This window comes from Micromys minutus, assembly GCF_963924665.1.
Source record: "Micromys minutus genome assembly, chromosome: 6".
In the NCBI taxonomy this organism is placed as follows: domain Eukaryota; kingdom Metazoa; phylum Chordata; class Mammalia; order Rodentia; family Muridae; genus Micromys; species Micromys minutus.
The window spans coordinates 69,213,239-69,238,326 of NC_137975.1; the positions used below are offsets into that span (position 1 = coordinate 69,213,239).

Genomic DNA, 25,088 nt, shown 5'->3' on the forward strand with positions numbered 1-25,088 from the left:
GTTTGGAACAAGAAATGGCCAGATGCATGACTGTTCACTGACTCATGGGCTGTAGCCAATGGATTGGCCAGATGGTCAGGGACTTGGAAAGATCAGAAAAATTGGTGAGAAAGACATCTAGGGAAGAAGTATGTGGTTAGATCTCTACAAATGGGCCAAGGATGTAAAGAAATTTGTGTCCCAAGTAAATGCTCATGAAATGGTGACTTCAGCCTAGGAAGAATTCAATAATCAAGTGGATAAGATGACCCATTCTGTGTACAGCCAGCCTCTTTCCCCCAGCTACCCCTGTCATTGCTCAGTGGACACATGAACAAAGTGGTCATGGTGGCAGAGATGGAGGTTATACTTGGGCTCAACAACACAGACTTCCACTCACCAAGGCTGACCTGGCTACAGCTGCTGCTGAATGCCAGATCTGCCAACAGCAGAGATCAATACTGATCTCCAGATATGGCACCATTCCTCGAGGTGACCAGCCAGCAACCTGGTGGCAGGTTGACTACATTGGACCACTCTCTCTGTGGAAAGGAAAATGTTATGTTCTTACTGGAGTAGATACTTATTCTGGCTATGGATTTGCCTTTACTGCATGTAATGCTTCTGCTAAAACCACCATCCGTGGACTTACAGAATCCCTTATCCATTGTCATGGTATTCCACATAGTATTGCTTCTGACCAAGGAAATCATTTCACAGCCAGAGAAGTGCGACAGTGGGCCCAGGATCACAGAATCCACTGGTCTTACCATGTTCCCCATCATCCTGAAGCTGCTGGTCTGATAGAAAGATGGAATGGCCTTTTGAAGACACAGTTACAGTGCCAATTAGGTGGCAGCAGCATGGAGGGTGGGGCAGAGTTCTTCAGAAGGCAGTATATGCTTTGAATCAGCGTCCAATATATGGCACAGTTTCTCCCATAGCCAGGATCCATGGGTCCAGGAATCAAGGGGTGGAAAAGGGAATAGTTCCACTCACTATCACTCCTAGCAACCCTCTGGGAAAATTTTTGCTTCCAGTTCCCACAACTCTTGGTTCTGCTGACCTAGAAGTTTTGGTTCCAGAGGGGGGAGTGCTCCTACCAGAAGCCACAACAAACATTCCATTGAACTGGAACCTCAGACTTCCCCTCTGGTCATTTTGAGCTTCTAATGCCCTTAAACCAGCAGGCTAAGAAAGGAATAACAGTGTTAGGAGGGATGATAGATCCAGATTACCATGGGGAAATTGGATTGCCTCTCCACAATGGAGGTAAGAAGGATTATGTCTGGAGTGCAGGAAATCTCTTAGGGCATCTCTTAGTACTAGCCGTCCTGTGATTAAAGTCAATGGGAAACTACAACAGCCTGATCCAAGCAGGATGACAAAGGACACAGAACCATCAGGAATGAAGGTATGGGTCACTCCTCCAGGAAAAGAGCCAAGACCTGCTGAGGTGCTTGCAGAGGGTGGAGGAAACAGAATGGGTTGTAGAGGACAGTAATTATAAATACCACCTAAGGCCACATAACCAGTTGCAGAAATGAGGATTATAAAGTAGCATGAATGCTTCTGTTTTATTTTATTAAGAACACATTTGTAACATCAATTGCTATTTCAGTTGAGATACTAAAAGAATGTTTCCAAGGGGCATTGCCCCATTGTAATTTACAAATGCATTTGTGATTGTACGAAGAATAGTTTTATCATGTTAGGTGTATTGGCCTTGTTACTGTTTCATGTGGACATGAGATATTATTTGTGTCAAGTTAACAAGGGGTGGATTGTAGTGGCTATTCATGGTTGTCAACTTGACTATATCTGGAATGAACCCCAATCCAGAATTGGGAGGCTCACCTTTGGTCCTGATCTTGAGGCACAGAGGCAAGGAGATCTCTGAGCTCATGGTCATCTGGGACAGAGCAAGTCCCAGACCCAGGCATGGTGGTACACACCTTTAATTTGGGACACACCTTCTGTTGGAGACCTACATAAGGACATTGGAAGAAGGAAGGCTTTTTCTCTTCGTCTGCTTGCCTGGTGGTACTGAGTAACTGCTAGATCCTTGGACTTTCATTCACAGCTGCTGCCGACCATTGTTGGGGAGTCAGACAACAGACTGTAAGTCACCAATAAATACCTTATTATATAGAGATTACCTTAAGTTCTGTGACTCTAGAAAACCCTGACTAAAACACACAAAAAATAAATAAATCTTAAGAGAAAAGGGAATAAATTTTAACAAAGCGCTGTTTTTTAAAAGTTCCTTTAAATTTCTCTTGCTTTGTCAGTAAAAATATTATTAAAGTGATTTAGTGTGTTTGAAGCAGATTCACTGCTTCCTATTAAGGAATGAGCTAATCTCACACTAATTTACTTCTCTGTAACCTACTGTCCATAACATGAGACAGCTAACAAAAGGCAGCACTCCAAGGAAAATAATCTGAAAACGTTCAAGAAATATGAAGCTAAAGACTGCTCTTCCAAGAAGGATTATGCCCTAAATATTCTCCATGCATAGGAATTTACTATGTTCTCTTAAACAATGTTTCTCTATAATAAACTTTTAATCTCTATATAGTCATTTCTGAAAATAAACATAAGATCTCTATAGTAAATATCAGTTGTGATTAATAACATCAAGAAATGTACCATATTTCTGCACCTAATACCTCACAGTTAACAAACACAATACAAATCAGTCGGTTAGACCTATTCATTACAGGGGTTGAACTATAAGAGAAGAACCCCAAAATTATGAATCTAAGAGTTTATGCAGGATGACAGCTCAGATTCTACCTTCCTCTGATAGATAGGAGCAAATACTCTTTGGGGGGATCCTACCCCATGGGATATAAATAGCCTTTTCAAGGAGACAGAAGCTTCACTGAGTTTGCAGTCCTGGGAATGCATCCAAGCCTCTTGGTTTATATCCCTTTAAATATAAACTCATGCCTCTAACTATCTAATCAATCATTGTTTAACTTCCATGGCTTGTCCTTTAACCCAGGTTCCATTTAGAAAGCCCTAACAACACAGAAGCATGAAAATATTTATTTCTTATGGACAGTTAAACTAAACTAAGTATCAATGCAAAAAGCACTGATTTCTGTCATTTACCTAAAAATGGGGATGTTCTGGGAATTCCTCAGAGGGATCCCAGAGTTGCTTTTCAGGATGGTAAGGTAAGCAGAATTCTGGGTCCCAAATCTCCATTTTAAACATTATTCTTCTGCTTTTATATACTGGGCTCTCAAGTAATTTTTGTTGCTGTTTGTTTTGAAGATATGGCAATATGAAAAAAATAAATTGATAACACACACACACACACACACACACACTAGAAGCACCCCTTAGGTAAATAAACACTACAACCTTATTCAACCTTATTGAAACAGGTGAATTACAAGTATTCACACTTGTTTCCTTCAAATGTGCTGGGAAGTACAGTCTTAATCTGCCTGGGAAACTTTTCTGCTGTATTTCTTCTCCCAGATCTCTGGTGTGTTGTGTGGATAGATCCTGGGGACTACGGATACACTGAAGCTCAACAGTAAAGAGCCCTCCTTGCATGCACAAGGCCCTGGGTTCACCTCCATTCTAGAAGCAGAATACAAGTAAAAAGATAATTAATATAGGGTAAGGCCCAGTTCTGCATTATTTTCTGCCAGCTATAAAAACTAATAATAAATGTAATTTTGGTGCCTATCACCCCACTTCTCAGCTCCCTTCATATGGTTTGCTGACATATATGTGTGTGTGATATATGACTTATTCATTCATCAGTATGAGCAGTGTGCAACAGCCAGATACTAAGCTACACAAAGAAAAAACAGAAATGTTGGCCAGTCTAGAACAGTATAACTGTTAGCTGAGCTGCCGTATGAAGGCTTGACTTATATCACTGCATCCTGATGGTGACATTATCTCTCCATGATTAATTATACAATTTGTCTTCCGAAGTAAGAAATGTGTCCAAGTCTGAGTAATATTATTGAGAACTTGTCTCAAAAAAAAAAAAAAAAAAAAAAAAAACCCAAAAAACAAAATGAAGCAAAATAAAAAAGTTGAATCGAACTATCCAAACATAAAGCAGGGGCATGAAAAAAAAAATTAAACAGCCTCACCCCACCCCCAAAGCCCTTGTGTTTGTCTCCATTAATAAAAAATAAAGTTGAGAAGATAACTCGTTAGTTATGTCGCTGAATACGTCAGAGACTGAAGGCCAAATGCTCCATAAAAGTGCTATAGATGAGTGAAAAACCACAGAAGCTCCAGAGATGGCTCACTGGTTAGTGCTCTGCAAGAGGATTCAGATTCTGTTCCCAGCACCCACAAGGTAGATCACAATCACGATTTTCTCCAGTTCCAGGAATTCTGACTCCTTTTTGATCTCCAAAGGCATCAAGCACATTAAGTGGTGCATGTGCAATACACTCATACACACAAAAAATCGAAACCAATAACCCCCCCCCCCCCAGATCCACACTACACACCGGTCTAATGTAATGGGTCCTAAAATTCCCTGAGTTGATTTTTAAGTTTTGGCTATAATTTCGTGGTTTTTGTTTTCCTTTAAATTTCTATTTTTACTTCCTAACCTTGTCAACTTCCTCCATAGGGCTCAAGTCCAGCATTAATTAGTGCAGGCACTCCTGTTATCAAGGCAGCACTGTGCTTTCTAAAACTCGCCTTTCGGGCGGGAGGTGCTTATTTTCTAAGTTCCCAAAACTTTGGGGGATTTGAAGGCAGGGGTGGAGAAGAGGAATGGGGCACGAACGCGGCCGCGAGCCCTGCGACAGACGCCCCCCCGAGGCGCGAGCGCTCTCCTCAGGGAGCCTGAGCCCTCAGTGTCAGTGGGTACCTGACTGCGGGCGGCCGGTCCACAGCCCCCTCCCGCCGGCCCGGCCTCGGCCCGGTCTCCGAAAAGCCACCGCCCTGGCAAGCTTCCACAGCATCGCCCCTCAGCCCAGCAAGAACGACCCGGGACTTCCCTCCTCGACCTTAGGCCCCTCGGCCAGCCCCGCCCCCAGCCCCGCCCCTTACAGCCCCGCCCCCCCCTGGTCACCCTCGCTCTCATCCAGTCCACCACCCCGTCCGCTTCCGCTCAGGCCTCCTAGGACTCTCTTTCAACTAAATCCCGCCTTACACCCTTCGGCCCGCCCTCTTTCCGGCCCCGCCCCTCAATTCATCACAACCCATCCCGCACTTCCGTATAGGCTTCCGCCTCCGTCTCCCCAAAGTCCCCGACTCTGACCACTGACGCTACACGCCCCGCTTCCCGGAAGCTTCAAAGCCAGACCGCCCTATCCCTCTAATCCGCCCTCTTCCGGACTGCCTCCTCCAACACGCCCCCGCCCAACCCATAAGGCCTGAGGACCGGTTTTGTCTTTTCCGCTTCCGTCTTCGTGTGCAGGGGTCTCCTCGAAGGCAGTGGGTCGCAGTGCTCACGTTAGGGTCGGGGATTTGGTTCCCCCTTTACAGTCTTTCCTCCTCTCAGGCACACCCACCATTCTCCAACTTGAGTGACCTACCTATCTTACCTGCCTTCTTGCAGAAACACTGGGAGGTCGGAACCTTTGTGCAGGCGGAACTAAGGTGCGCTAGTCCCGCGGGCAGCCGGAAGGCTGTATAAATAAAGGAATAGCCGTTTCCTTCTGGCAGTTGAGCGCTGGAGTTCCGGTGAGGGTGGCTGTGGCGATCTCTTCAGCTTCGTTTCCTGTTATGCATCGACCGAATTTTCGACCGCCAACTCCTCCGTACCCCAGCCCGGGGATAGGAGGTTGGGGTGGCGGAAACAACTTCCGGGGTGCCCTGGGCGGGGGGCCGCGGCCGCCCTCCCCGCGGGACGGGTACGGGAGTCCGCACCACACTCCGCCCTGCGGGCCCCGGGCTAGGCCGTACGGGAGCAGCCACTCTCCGCGGCACGGCGGCAGCTTCTCGGGGGCCCGCTTCGGGTCTCCGTCCCCGGGCGGCTACCCAGGCTCCTACTCCAGGTCCCCCGCGGGGTCCCAGCATCAGTTCGGCTACTCCCCAGGGCAGCAGCAGACCTACCCCCAGGTAAAGACAATAGCTAGCGTTTGCCGAACTCCTACTGTTATGGCAGGCGTGATACTAAAATTCCCTTTACGTGGATTGTTTAATCCTCTGATACTACCGTTGGCCCAATTTTGCAGATGAGTAACCTGAGGCGTAAAGAAATTATATATCTAAGACTACAATAAGTGGCGGAGCTACGTATCTCTGTTCCACGGAAATTGTGCTCTTAGCATACCACATTTGTATGCAAACTTATTTAATCCTCCATTTCTTCTCGCCCCCCCCCCCAGAGGCTTTTGTTTTGGTTTGGATTTTTGTCATTTATTTCAGTGAATATTCCTGGTCCTAGGGGAAGGACAGTGGATGATTTTCCTACAGATGTCCCTCCCTTGTTTTTGCATTCTTGCTTTTTTTAAAAAAAAAAAAAAGCCTCTTACTGTTTTTCTAGACATATTTATATCTACTCCAAGTTCTCTTGAAGGGAAAATAGAAAATTTGGAATTGTGGAAATTTCCCCTCTTCTCAGCGAATACAAGACAGAAAGTAGCTTTTTTGGCTAACAACTTGGATCTAGGGCATTTTGCAAACTTGAACATGCTCATCCAGCTGAATCCCTTATTAGTTGGAGTTAATAGAATAGAAATTTTCATGCCATATAAAAGTTCTAGAAAAAAAATTCTAGAAATTTGAAACCTATCAGGTTAAAAAGTAAGTTTACGGGAAAAATATAATGCAGTTAAAAATTGCTTGAGCTGGATTTATATTTAATAGCTGTAGGGAGCTGCAAGGTTATCACATTAGAAATCAAAAGGTTTCTAATATGATCGGAGACATTTTTAAAAGAGAACTATACAATTGGTTTTAGTAGTTCTTAAAAGCACTAAAGAAATTTGCAGCTGAATATATTATGTTTCAATTGCCAACTTTTAATGTGATTCCCCACTAATATTTAACTAGAGGAGAAATTACCAATTATCTCTATTAGATGTTTTTATTTTAACTGATGATTTTTTTCCTAAAGGGTTCTCCAAGGACATCTACGCCATTTGGATCAGGGCGTGGTAGAGAAAAAAGAATGTCTAATGAGTTGGAAAGTTATTTTAAGCCTTCAATGCTTGAAGACCCTTGGGCTGGCCTAGAACCAGTATCTGTAGTGGATATAAGCCAACAGTACAGCAATACGCAAACATTCACAGGCAAAAAAGGAAGATACTTTTCTTAACATTTCTGAAATTCAACTGGAAGCCTCATGTGTCAGGAACAGCTTGGACAGAACTTTCACTTGTGTAAATGAGTTGAACCCAAAGATGATGACTTTGAATAATGATTAGCAGACCCTTGGTAATCTCTAACTTGATATCAAGTGTTGATATTATAGAAAATGATAGGACAATTTACAGTATTTAGCTATCCGGGAGTATGTACCATGGAACACAATTTTCATATTTAACATTTCCAAGATAACAGACACTTGTTTTTGAGATGTTTTAAAATAAAACGTTTTTGTCTTCCTAATTGTGATTTTGTGGATATGTAGAATTGCTAAAATAATGCTTCATAATCACTTAGAATTTGAAGGTAAATGTTTTGCAAACTATATTTTTAATGAAATAGATAAGCTATCCTAGACAGTTCTCTATGTATTTATTAATAGAAAATTGTTCTAAATTCATTTTTTGTATTTTTGTTAAAATATTGAAACTTAAAAATCACTGGAAATCACCTACCTTGTACTTTATACTTCTTTAACCACTAAAGGCCAGGATAAATCAGACACGCACGCACACCCGCCCAACGTTCAGTGTTCTCAAATTTCTCTATATTTGTAGACATGCTTTGTCTTGAAGCCGAAGAAGGTGGTATGTTGTTTCCTGTCATTGTGATAAAATGCCAGAGGAAAACAAAGGAGGAATTTTGGTTCATAGTTTGGTTCCAGTAGAAATTCAGCTGGATCCATTAGTTGGTCTTGAGGTGAACCAGAATATGTCTGGATATGGTAGAAGCTGCTCACCCTTGGCAACCAAGCTGTAGAAAGACAGAAAGTGGCCAGGGACAAGAGGAGCCTTTCTAGAACAACTTCATCTTTTTTCTATCTCCCAAAATAATAGCATCATGTAAACATTGAGGTAAATTCCCTGATGATCTAAACACTTCCCAATGATCAGACAAGCCTTTAACACATGACCATTGGGGAGGCACTTCATAGCCATACCACAACAAATGACTAATAGTCATCTCAATTCACTGCCGTGACAAAGACATATGTATATTTGATTCCATTAGTCCCAAAGAATGACAAATGACAAAGCCAGTTTTCTGTGACCTGGTCAGTAGTGCTTAATTACCTTGACTCATGGGCACATTTCTAATCTGAGAAAGGGTTCTATGAACTTTAGCTTGCTTTGCCTGACTGAAATAGAAGGGAATAGATGCTGAGTATCTATCTACCTATATTAGCAGAGATAAATCTTGGAGAAATATTCCTCAGTTATTTAAAATCAAATCTTAAACACTACAGTCTGTTGAAAAAAATTGTCAACAATTTTTCTCCAAAAGAAAAGTGAAATGACCATTCTATCTAGTTGGTTCAGACCTATTTGTTATTGGGGTAGGGACCCACTGGAAGGATTTTATGCTAATAAAACCTCCATTGAAGCCAGAGTTTTGAAATTTTATTAGTTAGATACTCCAGTTTTTCCATGAAAAATGAGGAAATTCATAGAACTTGTCTTTATTTACCCCTGTATTGTGAGGTTTTAGAATAGTGCCTATAAAATGATGGGCACTAAGTAAATGTTTAATAAATATATAAATTCTTGTTGTAACTGTTACATTACTCTGCTCAGTCCCATGTGTGTAGGGTTTAATAGAGTGATGTTATGTGGCTATTCAAAAGCAAACATCTGTACTCAACATCTTGGGTTTTTTCATATATTTTATATTTGATACTTATTGTACCTCATAAATAAAAAAGTAACACTTGGAAACTATTACTGAAGAATCTCTTAGAAAGTATGTTATTGGCAAAGATCAAAAGTTAGAGCCAGACACAGTTTTACATGGTTGTAATTACAGCTACCCCAGAGGCTGAGCTGACTTGATTGTAAGGTTAAAGCCAGCCTGGGCAATTTAACAAGATTTGCAAAAATAATGAAGTTAAAGGAAGGTTTTATGTGTTGCATTTGTACCATGTTTGGAAGACATCCAAATACAGCTTCATGTTTCATTTTAAATTCTGTTAACATCTACCTTCAGAGGTCCGTCTAACCTCTGACTTTTTAAGGAGAAACTGTTCTCAGCAAAAGTGCATACACTATTAGTATGTGTTCAGAATTAGGTTTTTGATGGAATTTTGCTTAGTTTTTGCAGAGGTGGTCTGGCTATGTAACTCTGGTTTTAATGAAACTCACTATGTAGATCAGGCCAGCTGTGAACTCAAAGAGATCTGCCTTGCCACACTTTGCCAAAGTGCTGGGATTAGAGGAGTTTTAATTCTTTAATTCTTAAGAAGGGTTCTTGAGCTGAGTTTAGTGGTCCACACCCTTTGATCCCAACCTTTCCAGTATCAGGTGGATCTCTAAATATGAGGTCAGGCTGGTCTACATAGTGAAGTCAGAAGAGCTTGCTGCATAGTGAGACCCAGTCTTGAAAAAAAGAAAAGCTAAATAACATTTTAGAGAAATGTATAGACCTTTACATCTCAGAAATGGGTTTTAAGCAAGAGTATAGTCTATATTAGCATTATCTCCAGATGAGATGAATTCTTTGAGGTTCTATACATTCCAAGGGATAGGTAAGCAGGATAGTTTATGAAAATCCAAATTTAGATCCTTAATTCCAAAAACTCTACAGAATTAAATTAAGATGCCTGTGATCAAGGAATCACAACAATTTCCTTTTTAACCTTTATCACATTTTACAAAAGAAATAGCAAAATTCATTTTCCAAACATGAGCCCAACAATATTTCAAGTCCCATATACTCTTGCAGAATTGCCACTTACCTATCAAGAGAGTGTTTCCTTTTGAACTTTGATATATCAAACATTTCTTACTGTCTTAGTTTAAGGAGGAGTATGACAGAATTTAGGCTTTTTTACTATGAGTAAAATATGGGATTCATTCAAACTGTTATACTTGCATATGGAAATGTTCAGAATTCAGATATTTTTTCAAGGGAAGGAGATGGCAGTATTTGTTTAAACACTAGTTTTCAGGTGAATCACGTGAACGGAAAACTAAGAGTATGAAAAACCTGCCTGCCTTTTTAGACACCAAACAAATGTTAAGGCTATTTGCCTTAAATTTCAAGAACAATACTCAAATCAGAAATAAAACTATAGTTGCTTTTGGTGAATTGGGTTCTGTGTTTCCATCATGCTGAATAATGGTTATCTAAAGATGCATCAAACTGTCAAAATTTTTATGATTTCAAGGAGGGTGAAGCTAAAAGTCCCATGTGTACTTTTCATATGCTAATACTGCATTTCATGTAAAAGGAATGTGGCTTAAGTCAGACAAATATAAACCCCCAGGACTCAGGATGCTGAGGCAGGTGGATCACAGGTTCAAGGCCAGCTTGGGCTGTGTGTATGTGTGTTTCAAGACACTATTCCTTCTCTCCAATCGCCATATGCCCTACCCTAACTTCCAAGTACTTTACAGGTGGTATTTTGTATTTTCTTGAATTTCTTTCAGATTCTTAAAACCTTTCAGTAATTTTTGCCAGTCCAGTAGATAATCTATAAATTCTCATTAGTTGTTTTTTCTTAGGCTCCTGCCATATGACTCAAACCACTTTCCTAGTGTTTTCACTTTTACCATGAATTTCTAGTACCTCTTTTCTCTATATCCAATATTTGCCACCTAACCTAAGATAAATCATTTTATAACCCACTTAGTAAAAACATGGCCAGTTAACATATACAAGTGTATCTTAATTCCCAGTATGATAAAATATATATTTTACTTTAACAAAATAGCATATACAATTAATAGAACTTGCACATTAAAATAGGAGTAGCCAAGCATGGTAGCACACACCTTTAACCCTAGTACTCTGGAGCCAGCCTGGTGTACATAGCAAGTTCCAGGCCAGCCAAGGCTGCATGGTAAGACCCTGTTTTTCTTACAAAAAGAAAGAAGAAACCCTATAGAAATAGGAGTAAATTGTCTCCAAAATATAGTCTAAAACTAAATATATTTTACTAAAGAATCATGTTTAAATTCTGTTCTAATGCATTAAAAAAGCATAATCAGTTACAAAATTTCTACTATGTATAATTATCTTCAAGAAATTTGATATTTCCATTTTATGATGTTTTTTAAACTCCCCAGATAAAGTTTTTAAGTATAAAGTTTATGGACAATGCTTTTTAAAGCCTTTTGCATAACTTCCAAGGAATTTCGGAGTATGATTTGAGCAATTGGATCTTCATTGGAGGCTTTTTTTCCCCCTGTGCTTTTAATAAAATTCAAGATAGCTTAAACAGGATGTGTAGCAAATGCCTATAATCCAGACATACCAAATGCAGTAGATAGAGGGAAAAGAATTAGTTTAAGGCCATCCTCAGTAACATAGAGGTTACTATAGGCGATGAGACCCTACCTCAAAAAAGTCAGCTTTTGCCTTTTAACTAGGAGTCTAAGAATTTTCTGTAAAAAAAATATTTAATGTTATATGTTGTGTCTGGTGTATATGTGTGTATACAATGTGATCTCAGGAACCTATGAAGGGTAGAAGAGACATATTTGCTAGGACAGAAGTTTCAGAAGGTTGTGAGTATGTGGGTGCTAGGAACCAAAACCAGGGGATTTGCAAGAGCAGTAAGTGTGCCTAGCCACCAACCCATCTCTCCAACCCCCTTCCATCTTCTTTGTGTATAAATAGAGTGAGTTCTTTTAAACATGTCTTTACTCTAAAAGAGTAGTAAAATGCATGCCTTTAGTATTTTTGTCATAATTAATGTATGTTTTTAATCAGTTGAATAGGAGTGATAATTTTATCACTTAAAATAATTAAGGTTATTGGAAATAGATTCAAATATCAAAATATGAATTAATGTAATCAAGTTTTTGCTTTTCTGAGGCAGTATCATGTAGGCTACGGTGACCTCAAACTCCCTGTGATAAGAACTCCTGATCTTACTGCTTCCACCTCCTAAATTCTGGCCTTGTGGGCATGTGCAGTCATGGTTTGTGGTTGTAGTTTATATGAAGAAACAGATTTGTGATAGGGTGTTGAGATAAGATTTAGAATCATACTTCCTTACATTGAAATTACATGGGTAAGTAAGGGTAATGCAAGTTTAGAATTAAATGATGCAGGCTTCTCTTAAACAAAAGCTTAAGAATTTTAAGGAGTGGTGGGAGGTATGAAATTTCTGTCCACAGTTTATAATAAAGTGATTGTATCTTGAAATACTAGTGTTAGAGAAACGACTAATTTTGAAAGTGACAAATTTTTCCCAATATAGGTAGCATCTTACTACGTAGCTTTGGCTGTCCTAGAACTCACTTTGTAGACCAAGCTGGTCTCAAACTCCTGAGTACTGGGATTTAAGGTGTGTGCCATATAGCTATACTTTTTCAAATTAAATATACAACCAAAAGTTTTAGTGATCTCAAATCAGTTGAAGGAAGAAGGGAGGGTATATAATAAACTAAGTCCAAGAAAAGTAACAGAAGAGGATAGGAAAAGGTAGACCTTAAAATGACAGCTGTAAACTGGACATGGGGAACTGTACTTTAAATCAGGAATCCCAAAACACCACCAAGAATTCTATTCAGATGCAATCGCACTAGGGTCTTTATTACAAGTTTGAGCTTGTGCCACATTGCCATCTCTGACACAGAAGGGGAGGGTGAAACTGCAAGCTCTCAGAGGGACAAGGTTTTATAGAAAATGGCAAGCAGTGGAGGGTGCTGCCAGCCTGGCAGGCCTCTAACTGAATGATTATTGTAAGCCAGCAGGTGGGTGCTCTGAAGCAAAACCATGAACAATCACAGATGGTCTGAAAGTACACTTGAAACAATCACACTAATCTTTGACTGTTGCTAGGAAGTAGCTAGGGAGTAACCCTGGGGTGTAGGACAAGGACAGGCCATGAGGTCCTTTCTGGTACTTGGGTACACCTTGGGTTCAATTTCTCTCTCTCTCTCTCTCTCTCTCTCTCTCTCTCTCTCTCTCTCTCTCTCTCTCTCTCTCTCTCTCTCTCTCTTTCTCTCTCAAAAAAAAACTCTTATCAGGAGGTTTCCAAGTATATGAGTCATGTAATTTTTAAATAAATTTTAAGATCAGTATAAATTTCAAAGAGTTGGCTGATACACAGATTAAATATTCTCACCAACGCATCAGTATGTTTCAAAAGATATAGTACCCCCTCCCAAAGAAATACAAGTCTATGAGATGAGACAGTCTTTAGAAAATTTCTATAAATGATATTTTTTAAACTAATGATTCTTAATTGACAAATTCTCCCTCCATCAAGAAGACTTACAAGCTATCATGGAATGTGAAGGTCCTGTATTGTATGAACCTTTGGTGGGGGAAGTATTCAGTACATCTTAAACTTACATTAACTTATCTCAAAGTTTCCAAAAAATAAAATAAATATAAGTAGGAAATTATAGATCATTTTATTTATAGAGGCTGTTACCAAAAGTCCACATGATTTATATAAGCCAACTGCAGTGACTACTAAGTTACAGCAGCATTTGAGAGACTTGAGTGCCTTAAGCAGTCTGAACACTAGCCCGGGATTAAGTACAGTCTACAAAGAAGAATTCACAAAAGTGAACTAACCATACGTGTTTCACTTACCCTCTGGGTTGCAGTGATGACTCAACCTTTCAAAGTATTTTGTTATAATACACCTTATTACTGACTAATTAAAGAAGAGGATCTAGAGCTGAGTGGTGGTGGTGCACTAGTCCCAGCACTCGGGAGGCAGAGGTGGGCAGTTTACACAGTGAGTTCTAGGACAGCCAAGGCACACAGAAAACCTGTGTTGAAAAACAGAGATAACAGGCTCTGTATTGATAAGTAAATAAACAATAATTTTTAGAAAAGTGAGAAAAGAGATCACTCCTGCAAGAGTCTAAAGGGAAAGATCAAACTGGGCTGATGAAAGGGAAACTTAACTGTGGTTCTGTTTAAGAACAGTTTTGTGATTACAGCACTCCTGTATACCAGTTGGGGAAAATGCATTAGATAAAAATGCTCCACTCTATCAGACTACTCTCAGACCAGTAGAGGAAAAGTATAAAGCATATTTAAAGTACAATTTTAAAAGCATTTGAAAGGAGAAATACATACCAAAAATTCATTTTCATAAGTGCTATTTAAGTTTCAATTTTAGATTTTACAAGATTATTGTCTATTTTATATGGAATAAAGAATGACCAAGATGAATTATAAAAATGTCCAAGAGTGTAGGCAGACTTTGCCCTACTATATACAAGAACTTGAAAAAGAAGGAACTAATAAAGTAGGAGTGGAGACCTCACAGATGAGCACTCATAAATAAGCCCTGCAGATCAGTGGAGACAAAGGAAAGGTAAGATGTGTACTTAAAAATGATTTACATCACAATAAGGAAATCCTAATGAGGGCGCTGAGTGTGACACTATCTTCCCCAGCCTATATTCCCAGAAATTGATATGAAGATGAGTTCAAGGTCAGTCAAGGCTACAACAGGACCCTGCATTAAAATATGTATTCTTACGTGCCCAGGACATTTTAAAAGGAAAGAAGGGGAAAAAAAGGAAAACTAAGGCACTTGGGACATCTTAGTAGTTAAAAGTACTTGTTGCTTTTGCAAAGCACTCTAAATCCTAGCACAACATAGGGACTCACAACCACAAGTAACTCGATTCTAGGTGATCAGATGTCCTCTTCTGTCCTCCATAGAGAACGAAGTAATGTTCAGGTAGAAAACTTACATACATAAAATATCTCTAAGAAGCATGTGAAACACAAAGCTACAATGAGCTATTATCACATCAACTTGATACAGTTTTAAACAGCCTTATGAGATTTTTAAACTTAGTCACTTTTAAAAACATTTGTTTGATAGAGTAAACTTGTGTTCAGTACTGTGACCCCAGCAGATCCACATGTAAGGACTATAGGATGGACTTATAACCACAGCTCATATCATCACCTCTTTCTAAATTTGGAACTGAAAATACTAGCTATAAAAGATTGCAACCCCAGCCAATATATTTCTAATATTTTTAATTCACATGTAATAGACATTTTTGAAGTATAATCTTATTTCAATATCTGTATACTATATAATGATTGAAGGCAGTTGGTAAATCCATCACCTAAAATGTTTATTATTTCTTTGTTTTACCTATTTTGAAACATGGAATTATTAACAGCCATAGTCACCCTACTGTGCTTTTATAGAACACAGAAATTCTATAAGTGCTTCCTATCTAGCTGCATTTCTGTCTTGTCATTACCCCCTTTGTCTCCTAGTGACACTTTCCAGCTGCAATGACCCTTCTAGAATTCAATCTAAATGGGAGGACACAGTATTTGTTTTCCTTATTTCACTACACAAAGCCACTGGAAAGGCTGGGTGTGGTGGAACATGCATGCTTTTAATCCCGGAGCCTGGATGGCAGAGACAGTTGGATAACAGAGTTTGAAGCCAGCCTGACCTACATAATGAGACTCTGTCTCAAAAACAAAAAGCTATCCAGGCTCATCCTTTTGGCCTCAAATGACAGGATTTTGTGGGGTTTTGTGGCAATAAATACCTTGTTCATATGTATATATCATAGGTTCTTCAGCCATTCCTTATTTGGTGGACACCTAGGCCAGTTTCATATTTTTACTATTCCTAGCAAGTTGCTTTGCGTTTACTTTTACAACAAAGGATACTTATTTAATCTGTGGTGCATACATGTGCCATGGTGCGAATGTAGAGGTCAGAGGACAACTTGAGGGACTTGATTCTCTCATGTAGGTTCCAATTCGGTTCATCTGGCTAGAGGCAGCCTTCTTCACCTGTTTAAGCTACCTTACTGGCCCCTTCAGATCTGAAGTTTAATTGTGAAAACAAAGTTAGAATAGCCAGTTCAGCAGAACATGAGCCTATAAAAGAGGCTAACGGAATATGAGGGGCTGGTGAGATGGCGCAGCAGTTAAGAGCACTGGCTGCTCTCACAGATGTAGGCTTCCATATAGCAACCCTCAACCATCTGTAACTGTAGAGCAGTGGCTCTCAACTTTCCTAATGCTGCAGCCCTTTAATACAGTTCCTCATGTGGTAACCCCACTACCATAAAATTATTTCATTGCTACTTTATAACTCTAGGTTTGCTACTGTTAAAAATTGTAATGTGAATATCTGATACATAGCCCCTGTGAAAGGGTCAGTTGATCCTCCCAAAGTGCTTGCAACCCACATGTAGAAAAACACTGTTTTAGCAAATCACAGACTCATGCAGGCATATACACATGAAATCAACAAATCTTAAATCCAGAGGTCTTAAGCATTCTGCCCCAAGTTCTTATTTGCCCAGGTTCTGGTACCAACAGATATGTGCTATTTTTAAATTTGGACAGAGAAGCTTCTGATTACGAAGTAGAGGTTAATGTAGAGATTTATTAGCTGTTCAAATGCTGAGAATAAGGAACTGTGACCACTTATCAGCTATAGATGGAACATGTGTATCAACCAAGGCTCGGGAACACCGAGGAAGATGGGAAGAGAGTGTAAAGTCAGAAAAAAGGAGAGTATGAGACAATGACCTCTGGACATGGTATAGCTGTTGCATGCATGAACTCAACCCAGTGCGGATACCAATGCAAGATCAAGAATCTGAAGTTCACTGGACCTGGAGAGAAGACTACTGGTAGAGCACTGGCTGCTATTCCATGCCATCACTGGTATTCTTTTCCCAGCAGCCATGATGTGGTTTATACCCAGAAGTTTTTCCAATCCCATGGGACCTGAAGCCCTCTGCTGGCCTTCACCAGCACTGCATGCACATTACCTGTTAAGCAGACAAAACACCCATGCACTTAAAATTCCAGCTGTGGGGGAGGGCTCTGAGTGCTTCACACTTAGCTGAGTGACTAATGACAGTTGATGAGTGCTTGAGGGAGTGAAAATGCGAGGCAGTGAAATTATAGATACTGATATTGGAGGATACATGTCAGTTTTATAAACGCGTATCCAAACCTATAGAATGGGAAAAGTACAAAACATTGAAAAGTCACTTCTTTGAGGGCAGAGTTTAATAGGTTCCCCAAGTCTTAGTGGAAAACTTCATACAAGTATGTATACTTGGATCTAGTGAATTAAAAGAAAAACAACTTTTAAAAGACATGAAAGTAAGATAAGAGATGGGGGAAACTAACAGGAGCTAGTAGGGGATGGATAAAACAAGATATTGTATACCATGTATGAGATTGTCAGAATAAGTTTTTCTCTCTCAATCTACCTGTTACTGTTTACAAGAAGGACAAAAAGGAGGAAAGAAAATTTGGTTGACTTTGGATTGATGTTGACTTTAAGATAAAATACCAAAATCCTTATTCATAAAAGAGAGTTGGAAGTTGTGGACTGCCCAGAAATTATCTACTCCAGCTGGGCAGTGGTGGCACATGCCCTTAATCCCAGTACTCAGGAGGCAGAGGCAGGCAGAGTTCTATGAGTCAAGGCCAACCTGGTCCTCAGAGTTCCAGACTAGCTAAAGCTGCATACAGAGAAACTGCCTCGAAAAACAAGGAAAAAGACTGTTCAGTGAAAGATGCTTAAGAATGAAGACAGTTGGGGATAGTAACAGATGCAAGGGTGATCTTTGTGAGTTTGAAGCCAGTCAGCTCTGCATACCAAGTTCCAACCAGGGCTACATAGCAGTCTCAATCAAGGAGAATTAGAGGTCAAGCCATGGAGTAGGATTTCAAAACCAGTGTCACCATTATATGCCTGTTAAAATGTCAGAAAAAAAAGTGATGACGTGCTAGTCATTGTGAAGAGAGCGTTGGATCCCCTGGAACTAGAGTTGTGAGCCAGTACATTGACGCTGTCAATTTTCCCCTGGAAGATCAGCTGTTCATAACTGCTGAGTCATTTCTCCAGCAATATATTTGCTACTTTTGATTATAGAAGTTGTGTTCTAGGTCAGCAAGATGGCTCACTGGACAAAGCACTTGCCAACTCTGCTGACCCGAGTTCCACTCCTAGAACCCATGTGTTAGGAGAGAACTGACTCTGGCATGTAGTCAACTCCCCAGGTGCCCTGCATGTGTGTGGGTATTCACGATGGCAAATAAGTGAGAAATGTAAGAAATTTGAGTGTCAGTATCTGCTGTAACCACAGTCTAATTCAGATTAATTCTGAAAATCTTATATGCATAGTTTCCTACTGTAGAAATGTGTACTGTTCAGAATTTCTTCAGGTTGTAATGCTCAGAAAAACCCAACATAGTTTTACTTAAAAACCAAATATCCAAGGTAAGTCCAGGGACTGGCTAAGTGCAGGACTTAGTGATGCGATCAACTCTTGTCTCTGGTGATGTGATGGTAGTTGTATACACTCCTGCTTTGATCTTGTTTTCCAATAGACTAACATCCTGAAGATAATAAAACTTCACTCAGCAACCGGATTCATGTTCCTTAGAAGTTTTGCAAAGGTTTTAGATTTGCATCTTGCTGGCTCTGTGTCTGCATTCTCTAATCTGTAACTAACAAAATGTGATATTGCTCAGTGAGTCCATCCTATGTTTGACCAGGGTCCTATAGCCTCCATAGTAGCAGAAGTGCAGGGGCATTACTCTGTACCACAGAGACGTGTAGTGAGCCATGTGGTTTCCTGGTAGAAAGCTGAGGAATGATAGTGCTATAGATGAAAAGCTGTTTCATAGGCATCTTTTTATACGTACCTTTTACTTTGTAACATTTGCAGAGGAGTTGCAAAGATAGAGGTACTTGTCAAAAAGAATGGGTACTAAACACATTAACCTATTGTATTAGATTTTTCAATGGTTCACTGGGTAAATAAGTTTATGCACAAGCCTGACAATCTGAGTTTGATCCCAGAACCATCAAAGGCAAAGAAAGAACCAATTGTACAAATTATCTACTAGATCGTCTGACCTTCACATCTGTGTTGTGGCCCTAGTTCTTGTCTCACCTTCATTCACCTCTTGCTTCTCCTTGCTGCCTCGTCCTTAAATAAAAGAGGTTTATAACTGTTTTCTGTCCCACCAGCCAGTCTAAAATTGCACTTACCTTCAAGCACCCACAAGCCTTAGGAAGGCAAATTGAAATCAGAGGGCAAAGGCCTGTTTGTTTTATTAGCTCTAAATAAACAGCTCCCCATGAGCTACTATTATTAATATATATCTAACTAGTTCCACCAACATCACCATACAGTGATAGAAAAGTATTAAATTTGAAAGGGAAAAAAAAAAAAACAATTAGGGTAGTAAGATTAGAATAGTGCTCACTGTTTGAACTGTACACACGTGATTACCCAAGTCAAAAAGTGAGTTTTCTGATCAGCTAGTCTGGTTCTATCAGAAAGAACTTTAGTCTGTATCATATGAGTGGATCTGAGGTAGAGGCTATACGGGATTTTTATAACTACCTTTCTTCTAGTTGGATGTGTCCTTGGCAAGCTACATCTTGTTCTTATAAAGTATATTGGGTTTCTCTGATTAATTTTGTGCAGTCCTATTATAGTAATATCCAGGGAGTTTCTCTTTCCACATCTGTATACACAAGCTAGTGTTTGCTCATTAAATAGAGGAGATGTGCCAGGTTCCATTCTTGATAATGGGTACCAGGTAAGAAGCAGCCGCTCACCCGTGCAGATTTTCATTGAGGAACAAATAGTGCTACAGGAGAGAGAATGAAGCTACAGGGAGGGTTTTTGTTTCTGACAGGCTGGAATTTTTCTAGGAGTGATTTATCCATTGTAACAAGGAAGAAGTTAGTAAAACAGAGACAGTCAAATGAAGGTTTTATTAATTCCTATATCTGTAAAATAAAAGTGGCATCAACAGAAGGCAGGAATGGGGAAAGTGCTGCAGGCCGAATTGTGCTACACATAGAAGTTAAAATCCTAGCTCTAAATACTTCAGAAGGTATAAATGCAGATGCCCGTCTACAGTTAAAATCCAAATGCACTTTTACAGTATAGACTGTAAAGGGATCCCATTGTATCAGGGTAAGAGGACAATGTGTAGAAGTTGGCACTCTTCCTCCTATGTGCTTCTAGAGAAAGCTCAAACCAGGTTGGTGACAAGTGTTTGTGTGTACGGAATCACCTGACCAGTCCTGGGAAAGCAAACTGCTAGTAGAGATCTCAGTCATCCATGGTCAGCTGGTCTCTTGTGTGTTTCTGGTAACTAAGTTTTCTACAACACTAATACAATAGTTCTGACTCTCAGTTCTATGAGTCTGACAGTCCTGTCTGGCAGCAAACATCAGTCTTTCCTTCTTGCCACCATTCTTCCTTGTGTAACAAATTTGCTACAAAATGTTGGTCATATGGATCGCAAAAACCATTCTTGATCTTAAAGAAGCGTATCTACTATTCCATCCCAAATATAGCTGCAGAATTGTCCTGGAAATGGCTAAAGGTATATAAAAACAAACTTGTGAATTTTACTTCAAAATAAATAGGGAGCAAGTGTGCAGTTAATGTAGAATGAAAGTGGATACATTTTTCATATAGTATCATCCTATGCAATTTTTTTGTCTTTGTTTTTAGTTTGTTTCTTTGTGTAGTCATGGTTGTTCTGAAACTCACGCTGTAGATCAGGCTGGCCTTGAACTCAGATCTGCCTGTCTCTGCCTCCCAAGTGCTGGGACTAAAGGTCCTCACCGTCACTTGCAGGCTCAAGCAATACTAGTTTGTTATGTCAATCACTCAACACAGAATGTATCTCAGTGACAGTATTCCATTAGCATTCACAAGGCCAAGTTCAGTTTTTAGCACCAACAAAAATTACATTTCAAAAAGGAAAATGTGGCTAGAAAAATCTGTCAGTTTTTCAAATTAGACATCAACAGAAGGTACCAAAATATAATTTGAAAATGAAAATCTCAGAAAAGATTTAAACAAAGCAAAGGTGGAAAAGAGCACTCAGTAGTCTAAGCACATACTGCTCTTAGGGTCCGAGTTCGCAGCACCTTGTGACTCCAGCCCCAGGGTATCTGAGGCCCTCTTCTAGACACTGAAGTACTTGCATTCATATGCACATACCCACAAAGAGACACACAGAGTTGAAAAATAAACTATATTTTAAAGCAGTAGCCACAATTGTTACACAGATAGGTGGAGGGCAAGGTATGATGGCACAAATAATCCCAGCACGTGGAGGGCTTGCACAGGAAGATCAAAGCTCACAAGACCATTCCTGCCCATATAGACCTAGTCTCAAAATAACCTGGCAGACAGCACAAACTAAACAGAAGACCAGCAATTGGGGCATACTAAAACAGAATCTGTAATCCATGTTTAAAATGTAAATAGATCCCAGGAACATTTATGTGCTGAATAATTTAGTATATATGAATATATAAGGCAAACAGAAAACAAGAATACAGGGGATCTTACCAGTGTTTTAGAAAGTACAGTAATTTTAAAAAAGTAAGATCAAGTCAAAGAAGTAATCAGATACTATAGACATTAAAATGTCCCCTTTCAAAGTTGAAGAGAATTATTGTTCAGTAAAGTAGGAAAATATGAAACTGAATAAACACCAAAACCTAATAGTGGAATATATGAGAAAATAAACTTTAGATGAACAGTGGGTGTAGAAGGAGAATGGAGAATTTAATGAAGTAAATAAGAACAAGGGGGGGAAATGAAGCAAAGGAAAATGCTGAGTAAAATGACAAACAAGGAGGCCCTGCTCACCTAGAGGCTAAGTGAGGACTACTGGAGCTTATAGTTCAAGACCAGCCTGAGCAAACACAGCTTAAAAGAACAAGAAAGAATAAATCACCCACCCCTAAAACACTCCAGAGGATATTAATAATACACTTAATAATAGATCATATTAACTGTTCTTTCAGAGATGTTGCAGAATATATAAATTTTCAGAAAAGGAAAATTTCCCAAGATTTATGTTAGAAACAGAACTCTGGCCAAATGAAGAATACACGTGGAAAGAGGAAAACTAAGAGAATTGCTTTCAAGGAAACAGTCAGGATTGTCAAGTTAGAAATAAAGTGGCTTTAACTTCTTTAATCATCAGTTAATTCTTGGGCTATGCATTTTAAATAACAACTTTCCAGTTATGTTGCCAATGAATATGTAATGCCTGCCTGAGTGAACACAGAATCCTAAGTTCCGATGTAGTCAATAGTACACAGCAATATTACATTTTTAAACAGATGGCTTACCCAGATCCTATTAACTAATACCTATTAGGAGAAAATCTATATAAACACTGTTAAGAAATTTAATCTGATCCTATTAAATATGCTTTATGAATAGAAAAAGAATAACACATTAAGTAGCTCATCCCTAATCTGTTTGTGCATGAAGTCTAAAACTAAAAGTTAGACATTCATAACATCAGAAAAGATAAATCAACTCTATAAACTGTTAAAAAGAAGCTAAGCAATATGGCTAGATTTTTATTTTTAAATAGTAACTTTCCTATAAAGAGTTAAGCTTAAAATACTACAATAATGGGGCTGGTCAGTGGTTTTGAACAAGTGCTGCTCTTGCAGAGGACGCACATTGTACGACCAACACCAACAAGCTCACAACTGCCTGTACCTAGAAGGTAATCCAACAGCTGGCTTCCATGGGCACCTGCACTCATGTGCAAATACCCAAAACCTCACAATACTTACTAGTACATTTCTCAACAAAATACAGTCTGAAAAAATTAGTATATTAAACAACAAATAAAAATTTGCAACTTATAGGGAACCTAACAAAATACCATCTTACCTTCTAAATGGCAAGCTCCTCTTAACAGTTTGACTAAATATATTTTCAACTAAAATGGCTAATGGGTAAAATGGTATGAGAGACAGGAACAGAAAACAAAAAAGGTGAGAAATTAAGTTCTCTTTGTTTTTGTTTTACTTAAACTCAGAGTCCTTATGTAAGCCCAGGATGGCCTCAGGAACTCAAGTGTTGCTGGACGACACTGAACTTTTGATCCTCCTGCCTCCACCTCACAAACACTAAGATTATAGTTGTGCAACACCACATACGTTTTATGCCACAGATCAGGACCAAAGATGGGGGCTTTAGGTATGCTCCATCAAATACACTCCATCCCCAGCTAGAAAAATTTTGAAGCTCTGTTCTATAACAAATTATTCAAACAGGTTGTGATTTTGCTAAGAAGTGAAAATATAATAATAAAAAACAAAGCACAATATAGCTTCCGTGGGAAACTTTCCAATGTACAAGGCTCTGAATTCAACGCCCCAGTTCAAAACAAAGCACATGTACACAGAACAGAAAGATCAGATGGAACGTCACAGAAACCCCTGAAGAAGGCATTAAAAACTAGGTGAGAACAAACTGGTCAACAGATGCTGCTGATAAGACTAAGTAAGCGTCAGAAATGGACATAAAACTGAATCCTTGCCTTATTACACCTAACAAAGTAAATTCTAGGTATGGTTAGAAACCGAACTCATATGTATTCTTAGTTTTGGAGTTCCAAAACGGCCTCTGAAAACAAAGCACAAGGAAAAGATTATTAACTACAGAAAACACTCAATTTTTCTTATAAGACATCCCAAAGACAGGTACTTTTTGAAGATACATAGGTTACCAAGGGCTACCTTTAAAACATTAGTAATGAAATTCACTAGTAATTAAACACAAATTTGAAGTGTCACCTAACATTTAAAAAAAAAAAAAAAAACCTTACTCCTAAAGATGACTGTATAAAAGGGGAAAGCACGAAGTTCTAAGTTTTGTCCAACAACAATGAACACCCCACCACTACCACCACACAAACTTTATGTAAGTTTATGTATTGACTATCAAATACAACCTTTCTTTTTCCCTCTTAAAAACAAATGGCCTTTACATTAACGAGGAGAAAATTTTAAAACTATTACAAAAAAAATATATAATGCCTTTATAACAAACTAATTCAACAGGGCGGGATTGAGAGATGATTTACTGTGTGCCCCTATTCAATAGAATGAGAACTAGAAAAGTCTGGTGAACTGAGACCTACAGTGTGACCTCACCACTATGATCAAAATTTTGTTTGCTTCCATCTTCAGCTGAACATAAAATACCTTATTATTAGTAACTTCTAGTAACTTAAGAAAATCACCGGTGAAGTCCTTTGGTAAATAGCAGGCTTATAAAATGATTTCTAATAAGAGAACCATTGAAATACTGTGTAAACAGGAAATGACAGTTTAATGACTTGGTCTCAGGATTTTTTTAATGTGGCCTGTAGAAAATACAGGAGCCTTTCATTAACTGATAATATGAAATGTATCTGCTACCACCTTCTAATTTTCTAAGTTACTTGTCTTTTCTATAGCAGGTGTCACTGTAACTCTGGCTGGCCTCGGCAACCTAGCCTCAAACTTCTTGCCTCTGCCTCCCAAGTGTTAGAACCCACCATGGGTATATGCCACCATGCCTGGCCATGCAAAAGTTTTAGAGTTTTTGAGTGTGTTAGGGACTAAAACTGGGCATTGTACATGCTAGGCAAGCAGTCACTGAGCTAGCTCTAGCCCTTAAAAAGTTATTATTAGTTTAAGTTACTATTAATTTGAATTGTTAGTCTAATACTGGTCACAATATTAGGTTTTCTTAGTTTAAGTTGGTATTGTGTAGGCATGGTAACAGGTCCCTGTAATCCTAACAGTTGACGGTAGAGGCAGGATAACTATATAGTAAGTGCAAGGCCAGCCTGAGCCACATGAAGACCCAAGAGAAAGCAGTAACATTTAAAAAGTGTTTACTGCAGAATTAGATGAGTACAGGAACACATTAGCAATCCCGCTATCGAAAATAAACCAGGGCAATCTCTGAGTCTTTCTTCAGCTGTGCTGTGGAGGCTCATCGTTCCGTTGGGGCTGCTAGTAGGTCTGG

At 39.2% G+C, this 25,088-nt stretch overlaps 2 protein-coding genes across 10 annotated transcripts in view; one reads left to right on the forward strand and one right to left on the reverse strand.

Annotated features, from left to right (window-relative positions):
* Nucleotides 1-4,980, reverse strand: part of SUGCT (succinyl-CoA:glutarate-CoA transferase) — a 714,452-nt gene extending 709,472 nt beyond the window's left edge. For 8 of the 9 annotated variants that reach the window (XM_080918398.1, XM_080918397.1, XM_080918396.1 and 5 more), the window contains exon 1: nucleotides 4,844-4,980. In XM_080918398.1, the coding sequence (XP_080774524.1) occupies nucleotides 4,844-4,937 (94 nt within the window). In that variant the 5' untranslated portion in view covers nucleotides 4,938-4,980. The remainder of the gene's footprint in view (nucleotides 1-4,843) is intronic. The other variant, XM_080918399.1, reaches the window with a different exon arrangement.
* A 676-nt stretch (nucleotides 4,981-5,656) lies between these two features.
* On the forward strand, nucleotides 5,657-7,945 carry MPLKIP (M-phase specific PLK1 interacting protein). The gene is made up of 2 exons (XM_080917598.1): nucleotides 5,657-6,039; nucleotides 7,040-7,945. Exons 1-2 carry the CDS (start codon nucleotides 5,704-5,706, stop codon nucleotides 7,238-7,240), a joined length of 537 nt encoding a protein of 178 aa, XP_080773724.1. The 5' UTR covers nucleotides 5,657-5,703; the 3' UTR covers nucleotides 7,241-7,945.
* The last annotated feature ends 17,143 nt before the right edge of the window (nucleotides 7,946-25,088 follow it).

What these genes read in the sequence shown, in the direction of transcription:
- MPLKIP (XM_080917598.1), top strand. Translation starts at nt 5,704, where the DNA reads ATGCATCGACCGAATTTTCGACCGCCAACTCCTCCGTACCCCAGCCCG. An exon ending in AGCAGCAGACCTACCCCCAG is followed by an intron (nt 6,040 to 7,039) that starts GTAAAGACAATA and finishes TTTTTCCTAAAG; the next exon opens with GGTTCTCCAAGGACATCTAC.